General features: G+C 41.2%; 1 protein-coding gene across 1 annotated transcript; it reads right to left on the bottom strand.

The window, feature by feature from the left end:
- Positions 1-265: 265 nt before the first annotated feature.
- si:ch1073-184j22.2 (dual specificity protein phosphatase 18) lies at positions 266-3395 on the bottom strand. Its single transcript, XM_014139459.2, has 2 exons — positions 3277-3395; positions 266-2427 (listed from the first exon to the last, which is right to left on the bottom strand). The coding sequence occupies exon 2, from the start codon at positions 2419-2421 to the stop codon at positions 1825-1827; it is 597 nt and encodes a 198-aa protein (XP_013994934.2). The 5' UTR covers positions 2422-2427; positions 3277-3395; the 3' UTR covers positions 266-1824.
- Between the last annotated feature and the right edge of the window lie 6189 nt (positions 3396-9584).

Genomic DNA, 9584 nt, shown 5'->3' with positions numbered 1-9584 from the left:
AAACCTTTGAATGAGTAGATGTGTCCAAACTTTTGACTTTATATATACGCTGTAAAAAAAATCTAAACACAACATGTAAAGTGTTGGTCCAATGTTTCATGAGCTAAAATATATCATTTTTTTTGCACAGATTTGTTTACATCCATGTTAGTGAGCATTTCTCCATTGCCAGGATAATCCAACCACCTGACAGGTGTGGCATATCAAGAAGCTGATTAAACAACATGATCATCATTACACCTTGTGCTGGGGACAATAAAAGGCCACTTTAAAATGTGCACTTTTGTCACACAACACAATGCCACAGATATCTCAAGTTTTGAGGGAGCGTGCAATTGGTGTGCTGACTGCAGGAATGTCCACCAAAGCTGTTTCCAGATAATTTCTCTAATTTCTCTAACATACATAACATAAAAATAATAAAAATCCAGACGGAAAATATTTACACAAGAAGCAACCTAATATCACACATTCAAACTCTCAGTCATTTAGTAAGTTCACCATTCTGCCATTCTTACTGTTAAACATCGCACAGTGTTCAACACAACGACTCTTTATGTCAATCATTTGATCTGATCAGTCAACGGCAATTTTTTTCTAAAGTAATATGTTAGAGAAATGTATGTATGTTAGAGAAATGCGAGAAATGATCTGGTAACAGGGATGTTATTAGAGAATTGGGCAGTACGTCCAAACAGCCTCACAACCGCAGACAACGAGTAACCAAGCCAGTCCAGCACCTCCACATCCGGCTTCTTCACCTACGGGATCGTCTGAGACCAGCCACCCAAACAGCTGATGAAACTGTGGGTTTGCACAACTGAAGAATTTCATCACAAACTGTAATAAACTGTGTCAGGGTCATCTGCGTGCTCATCGCCCTCACCAGGATCTTGAACTGACTGCAGTTCAGCGTTGTAACCGACCTCAGTGGGCAAATGATCACCTTCGATGCTCACTGGCACACTGGAGAAGTGTGCTTTTCACAGATGACTCCTGGTTTCAACTGTACCAGGAATCCTGGTTTCAACTGTGCCAGGAAGACAGCGTGTATATAGTCGTGTGGGCGAGCGGTTTGCTGATATCAACATTGTGAACAGAGTGCCCCATAGTGGAGGTGGGGTTATAGTATGGGCAGGCATAAACTATGGACAACAAACACAATTGCATTTTATCAATTGCAATTTGAAACCACTGACATTCATCCGCCGCCATCACCTCATGATAAGGCACGGCTCCATGTCGCAAAAATCTGTACACAATACTCAACAGACATGTCACCAATTGAGCATTTTTGGGATGCTTTGGATCGACGTGTACGAGAGCGTGTTCCAGTTCCCGCCAATATCCAGCAACTTCGCACAGCCATTGCAGAGGAGTGGGACAACATTCAACAGGCCACAATCAACAGCCTGATCAACTCATCTGTCGCGATACATGAGGCAAAACGTGGTCACACCATATACTGACTGGTTTTCTGATTCACGCCCCTACTTTTCTTTATGATGTCTGTGACCAACAGATGCATATCTGTATTCTCAGTCATGTGAAAACCATAGATTAGGACCTAATGAATTTATTTAAATTGAATGATTTCCTTATATGAACTGTAACTCAGTAAAATCTTAAAAATTGTTGCATGTTGTGTTTATATTTTGGTTTAGTGTATATATATATATATATATAAAGATTATTATTGTACTATATTTCCCTTATCAAATCAAGGCAAGGGACATGCCTGCTTCCCTGGTTTACATCCTCAGGCAGTAGGGCTGTAAGTTCTCCCCTCACATCTTCAGACAGAAAAGCAAACTTCCCTCCCTACTATTTCCTTCCAAGCCTACCCTTCTTCAACCTCTTGGCCTGCGACAAAGACGACAACAACGGTGACCTGGGCAACAGCGGTGGTGACCGCTGTGTCCATGATGACCGAAGTGTCCATGGCAACAGGGGCGGTTGCACCGGCGGCATGGGCGCAGCCACCTTAACCGTATTCTTCCCATAGAGCCTCTTCTCAAACTCTAGTAGCTGCGCCCAGAAACCCGCGTTGAGTCGTACGTACGGCCGACTCTCCTGCACCCATGCGTGGGCCCGGCACAGAGTCACTCCCCGGTAGCGCATTAGGTATGCTATGACCAGGGCCGGCGAGCGGCTCATGCCAGCCGCACAATGCACCAGCGTACCACCCGTCCGGTTGCTGTGGATGCGCTCTGCCACACGGTCAAAGTGGTCACCCAGACGGGCGCTGGGCAGGTCGGAGACGGGCACACGCAGGCACTCCACGCCTGGGTAGACTGGGCAGGCGTGGTTGAGGGTGGCATTGACAATGAGGGTAATGCCCTTGCGGGAGACCAGTGCCTGGTTGAGGGGGGCGTCTGCTCCACTCAGGAACAGGGTGGGGGTGATCTGAGAGACCGACATGGCTGCCTGCGAGGGAAACACACACAAACACCTCATTACCAATACGAGCTTTAGTTCCATCTCAGCACTAGTAACACATGCATCAGCTTATCTGGGTCCAGACAAAAAAATGATGATCAGACCATGATTTTACATGATGGTTATTGATTATTTGAAACCGGTGTGCTTCTACCACTTAGAACCTGAGTGGGGGATCCATAATATGCCTAAAATGCTGTAGCTACTAACCCTGGTCTTGGAGTGCAGGCTTTTGTTCCAGTTCAGCGCTAGCACACCTAATGCATCCAAAATCATATATCGAAATACATAATCAAGACCTTTAGTTGAATCAGGTGTTTTGGCTGTTTCCAAAGCATAACCTGTTCTCTAGGACCAGACTTGGCGACCACTTCATTTACATCAATACAACCTAGTAAGAGATCATCATTACTAAATTGTTGAGTTCAACACAAATGTTTTACGAGGACCTGGATAGAAACAAATTGTAGCATGATACATACTCAAAATACGTGTACCACTTTATCGTAGTAAAAAGACAACCTTTTGAACAAAGTGGACGTTAAGTTAGTAAGAACCAATCAGTCTTCTATTATTCTATGAATACCCATTCTGCACACTTTCACAATCCTTTACCCTCAGTAAAATGAGCATATCATGTGGGTGACTAGAAAGACACTGTGGCTCAATACCATGAACATTTTAAAAGGTAGGCTTACGCAATGGTGTCATATTCATAAAGTAAAAGCTCTGTGTGTTTAAATGTTTCATAGGAGTGAGCCTATGTGTTGTGTAATGTGTTGTGAGACTATGTTTGTCGCAGCTCCCGCCTGTGTGTTTGTGTGTATAGTGACTTACCTGGTCCTTTATTAGTATGCCGCCTCTGTATGTCTGGATCTCTCTCTCAGGTTAGAACATTTCTGGCCACGAGAAGTGAACCCCTGTTGGGGCACTCACATAGCACAAACACACACCCCTAAAAAGGCTTTGGGCCTGATGGCCAATAAAAAGAGAGATTAATTTTAGACTACCCCGGCAGCTGGGGTACAGCTCCTGAAAACCTTGTCACGTGCACCCCACTTCCCCCCCCCCACATACACACACACACAAACCAATGTCAGATATATCTGACAGGGATCAATTTCCATTATCACCAGTCTCTACAGTCGAAATGAAAAACACTATTAGGCTACATAACATTTGAAGACATTGAACAGTTTAACATAAACATTCAACTTTCTGTTTAACAGAAGTCCCGTCAGTGAATGAATGGCATTCGCAGATGTATTTTAGGTTTTGGATGGAATTACCAGGAGAGGCAGTGACATACGTTACTACAGCAGACAAAAGTCAAACGACATGTTGTTTTTGAGACCATAAACATGATACCAATATGCAACAGAATGTCCTTTGATCAGTATTTTTTTGTGGTTGTAAAATTTGTATTCAGGCACTAGACAGCGTACATCTCTTTCTTCATTGGGTGTCAGATCGGTTTGGATGGGGGAAAGTTAACCAATGCCTAACATTACCCTAATCCTGACCTTAAATGTAGCCCTATTCTTAGCCCATTTTTATCCCTATGCCTAACCATAACCATTGGATATACCAGTTGAATATTAACTTCCTTTTCTTATTTGATATAGGGTGGGATGCATGGTCAAATAAAATACATATCTTGTGACATCAAGACATAGGCCTACATTGACATTAGTGGATTATCATGCTGTTCATATTTAGGCTAATATGTTTTCTGGATTATTATAACCCTTGTGAAACGTGCAATGAATGCACATAAAATATTAAACTTAGTTTTTTTATTAATGTTATTGTCAGTCAAATGGAAGACCGTTCAAAAAGACAGACTCTACTAACAAAGGTGAAACTTTGTCGATACATTAATAATTTTTTGCCAGGACGTATACCTTGAATGAACTATTAATATCAAATGTATTTGGATCAGAGAGGAAGAGGCAAAGTATACAGATGCTCTATGTTTGAATGCAGTAAAGTCTAACATTATACACAACATCAGTGTGCGTTTAAACGGCAAGTGATGTAGTTAGTCCGCAACATCCTGTTTTTGCATTCCAACCATAGAGATAGATAGAGGACTCATTATGAATATAACCTGTTTTAGCATGGACATTGCAATTGAGGGCTTCCACCATGATTCCGCCATTTTAAATTAGTCAACTGGTAGCCTAGCGGTTAAGAGCGTTGGGCCAGTAACCGAAAGGCTGCTGGTTCAAATCCCAGAGCCGACTAAGTGAAAAATCTGTGCCCTTAAGCAAGGCACTTAACCCTAATTGCTCCTGTAAATTGCTCTGGATAAGAATTTGAGTAAATTACTAATTTGAGTAAAATTTAACTGAGTGGGGATTCCTATGGGTTGTAGCCTCAATGGTATGAAGATGAGTCCTCTATCTAGCTCTATGTTTCCAATGCATTGCACATATTACCCTTCTACTAACACTACGATCAAGGATGTCTTTTTTCAAAACATCCCCCTGTAAAGACATGTTAAACTTTGGGAATATCAATTTTGGATAATTTGACATACTTTTACTTCGAATTTTGTATTATTTATACCAGTATTTCTTTAGAAAGTTTATACCAATACTGGTATGTTGAAAACTATTGTGTAAGCTATATTTAAAGAAATACACTATTAATACAATTCTCTATATGGTCTGTAGAATCTAAATATGGTGTTATTTCATGGGGACTGTGGTCTAAATAACCAGCAGCACCTTCTACTCCACCCATTCCATTCAATCCAATGCAATACATTGTATATGAATTACATATTGGTTTATAGAGAAAAAACTATTCTATGTGCCAAAGTAAAAGTGGGTTTGGGATTACTCAGTAGGGTCTGTAGAATCTACAGTGGCAAGAAAGAGTATGTGAACCCTTTGGAATTACCTGGATTTCTGCATAAATGTGTCATAAAATTTGATCTAATCTTCATCTGTCACAACAATAGACAAACACAGTCTGCTTACACTAATAACACACAATTATACGTTTTCATGTCTTTATTGAACACACCGTGTAAACATTCACAGTGCAGGGTGGGAAAAGTATGTGAACCCTTTGATTTAATAACTGGTTGACCATCCTTTTTGCAGCAATAACCTCAACCACAAATGTTTTGTAGTTGCGGATCAAACCTGCACAACAGTCAGGAGGAATTTTGGACCATTCCTCTTTACAAAACTGTTTCAGTTCAGCAATATTCTTGGGATGTCTGGTGTGAACTGCTCTCTTGAGGTCATGCCACAGCATCTCAATCGGGTTGAGGACAGGACTATGACTGGTCCACTCCAGAAGGTGTATTTTCTTCTGTTGAAGCCATTCTGTTGTTGATTTACTTCTGTGTTTTGGGTTGTTGTCCTGTTGCATCACCCAACTTCTGTTGAGCTTCAATTGGCAGACAGATAGTGTTACATTCTCCTGCAAAATGTCTTGATACACTTGAGAATTCATTTTCCCATCAATGATAGCAAGCTGACCAGGCCCTGAGGCAGAAAAGCAGCCCCAAGCCATGATGCTCCCTCCACCATACTTTACAGTGAGAATGAGGTTTTGGTGTTGGTGTGCTGTGACTTTTTTTCTCCACACATAGTGTTATGTGTTCCTTCCAAACAACTCAACTTTAGTTTCATCTGTCCACAGAATATTTTGTGTGGACATCCAGGTGCTCTTTTGCGAACTTCAGACGTGCAGCAATGTTTTTTTGGGACAGCAGTGGCTTCTTCCGTGGTGTCCTCGCATGGACACCATTCTTGTTTAGTGTTTTACGAATCGTAGACTCGTCAACAGAGATGTTAGCATGTTCCAGAGATTTCTGTAAGTCTTTAGCTGACACTCTAGGATTCTTCTTAACCTCATTGAGCATTCTGCGCTGTGCTCTTGCAGTCATCTTTGCGGGACGGCCACTCCTAGAGAGAGTAGCAACAGTGCTGAATTTTCTCTATTTATAGAGAATTTGTCTTACCGTGGACTGATGAACATCAAGGCTTTTAGGGATACTTTGTAACCCTTTCCAGCTTTATGCAAGTCAACAATTCTTAATCTTAGGTCTTCTGAGATCTCTTTTGTTCAAGGCATGGTTCACATCAGTCAATGCTTCTTGTGAATAGCAAACAAAAATTTTGTGAGTGTTTTTTATAGGGCAGGGCAGCTCTAACCAACATCTCTAATCTCGTCTCATTGATTGGACTCCAGGTTAGCTGACTCCTGACTCCAATAAGCTTTTGGAGAAGTCATTAGCCTAGGGGTTCACATACTTTTTCCAACCTACACTGTGAAAGTCTAAATGATATATTCAATATAGACAAGGAAAATCCAATAATTTGTGTTATTAGTTTAAGCACTGTCCCGCCCTGACCTGAGAGAGACGGTTTATTTCTCTATTTTGTTAGGTCAGGGTGTAGGGTGGGCATTCTATGTTTTGTATTTCTTTGTTTTGGGCCGAGTATGGTTCCTAATCAGAGGCAGCTGTCTATCATTGTCTCTGATTAGGAATCATACTTAGGCAGCCTTTTCCCACCTGTGTTTGTGTGTAGTTGTTTTCTGTTTTGTGTTTCTGTACCTGACAGAACTGTGCACTTTTGTTTCCGTTTGTTATTTTTGTTCAAGTGTTTATTTGATTTAAATAAATAATCATGAACACGTGCCACGCTGCATCTTGGTCACCTCTCTACGACGATCGTTACAAGCACACTATGTTTGTCTATTGTTGTGACTTAGATGAAGATCAGATCAAATCCAGGTAATTCCAAAGGGTTCGCATACTTTTTCTTGCCACTGTATATATATAATAATAAATATATATATATATTGGGTGTTATTTGAAGGGGACTGAGGTATTTGTATTCATTATGGATCCCCATTAGCTGCTACCAAAGCAGCAGCTACTCTTTCTGGGGTCCAGCAAAAATTGACCTGTCTGGTGCAGGCGTTCCGCTTGCGACCCACCTCGACAACATCCGGTGAAATTGCAGAGCGCCAAATTCAAAATACAGAAATAGTCATAATAAACATTCATAAAAATACAAGTGTTATACATCGGCTTAAAGATTAACTTCTTGTTAATCCAGCCGATTTGTCAGATTTCAAAAAGTCTTTACGGCAAAAGCATACCATGCCATTATCTGAGGACAGCGCCCCGTTTACAAAAGCATACAAACATTTTACAACCAAGTAAAGGAATTACAAAAGTCAGAAATAGCGATAAAATTAATCACTTACCTTTGAAGATCTTCATATGGTTGCAGTCACAAGAGTCCCAGCTACACAATAAATGTTTGTTTTGTTCGATAAAGTCCCTCTTTATATCCCCAAAACTCTGTTTTGTTCAGTAATCCACTGTCTCAAAGGCGGTCAAAACATGCAGACGAATACTTCCTAATAGTACCGGTAAAGTTCGTCGAAACATATCAAACGATGTTTATAATTAATCCTCAGGTTGTCAATTGTCTAAATAATCAATAATATTTCAACCGGACAATAGCGTATTCAATAGAAAGGAAAAACAACGAAGGGCGCGCAATCGGTCATGCGCGCAAACAGCTCAGCGTTCTTCCTCAGTCTACTGAGAGAAAGATCTCATTCTTCATTTTTCAGAAAACAAGCCTGAAACAATGTCTAAAGACTGTTGACATCTAGTGGAAGCCATAGGAACTGCAATTTGGGTCCTAACCCATTAGAAACTCTATAGGCATTCATTTGAAAAGTACCTACATAAAAAAAATCCCACTTCCTGGATGGATTTTCCTCAGGTTTTCGCCTGCCATATCAGTTCTCTTATACTCACAGACATTATTTTAACAGTTTTGGAAACTTTAGAGTGTTTTCTATCCAAATCGATCAATATATGCATATCCTAGCTTCTGGGCCTGAGTAACAGGCAGTTTACTTTGGGCATGCTTCTCATCCTGATGTCGAAATACTGCCCCCAAGCCATAAGAAGTTTTAAGGCAGTTTATACAATTTTAAAAACATACAATACATTCACATATTTCACAACACACTGTGTGCCCTCAGGCCCCTACTCCACCACTATCACATATCTACAGTACTAAATCCATGTGTATGTATCGTGTGTGTGTGTGTGTGTGTGTGTGTGTGTGTGTGTGTGTGTGTGTGTGTGTGTGTGTGTGTGTGTGTGTGTGTGTGTGTGTGTGTGTGCGCAAATGTTTGTGTTGCTTCACAGTCCCCGCTGTTCCACAATGTGTTTTTTTATCTGTTTTTTAGATCTAAATTTTACTGCTTGCGTCAGTTAATTTTTCTGGAATAGAGTTCCATGTAGTCATGGCTCTATGTAGTACTGTGCACCTCCCATAGTCTGTTCTGGACTTGGGGACTGTGAAGAGAACTCTTGTGGCATGTCTTGTGGGATATGCATGGGTGTCCTCGCTGTGTGCCAGTAGTTTAGACAGACAGCTCGGTGCATATCCCCCAAACACTGGCTTGGAGGGCATTATCACTTTTATACAACGGTTTACCAACATATCCAAATAATTGACATATTTTCATTAAAAAGGTTATTTTGATGAATTTACTCATACTATTTCATCCTTCAAGAAGACACAAATCTAAGGTTGCTACCCAAGCCGTCTGGTTGTTTGTTCTATCGGTTCGGTTGCTAGAGACGCGACCCAGTTGTTCAGTCTTTTTGTTCTGCATCTATGCAGTCGTTCGTTCTAAATGTTTCATTGCCATACTAGCTGGCAACATTCTTATCCCTTACTTGCTAGCTAGCCAACTACGGCTAATTTACAGTCACGTCAAAAGTGCAGCCAGAATAACACCAAAGTAGCTGCATTTGTGTAATGCATACTCAGGGAGAACAAGGTGTAGATTCACACGCAGAGATCGGCAGATGTTTATTAAGCCGTCGCAGAAGGCAGGAATTGTGGTCACAGGCAGGCAATGGTCAAACACAGGTAGGCAGTCAAAAACAAACAATACCTCACAACCATACAAACAGAAAGAACTGAACTAAATAGGGAGCTGATGAGACCAGGTGAGAAACAGGGCTACGTTCCAGAACACACAAAAAAACACAAGGTTAACTAAGAAAAGAGAAGCAGAACCTTACAGTTCCCCCCAAGCGAGGCTCCTGATGACCCAACTGCAACGGAGGGTGGGGCCAG

This window comes from Salmo salar, chromosome ssa14, assembly GCF_905237065.1.
Source record: "Salmo salar chromosome ssa14, Ssal_v3.1, whole genome shotgun sequence".
Taxonomy (NCBI): domain Eukaryota; kingdom Metazoa; phylum Chordata; class Actinopteri; order Salmoniformes; family Salmonidae; genus Salmo; species Salmo salar.
Note: the sequence above shows the minus strand (reverse complement) of the source record. Positions and strands in the feature narration are given on the sequence as shown.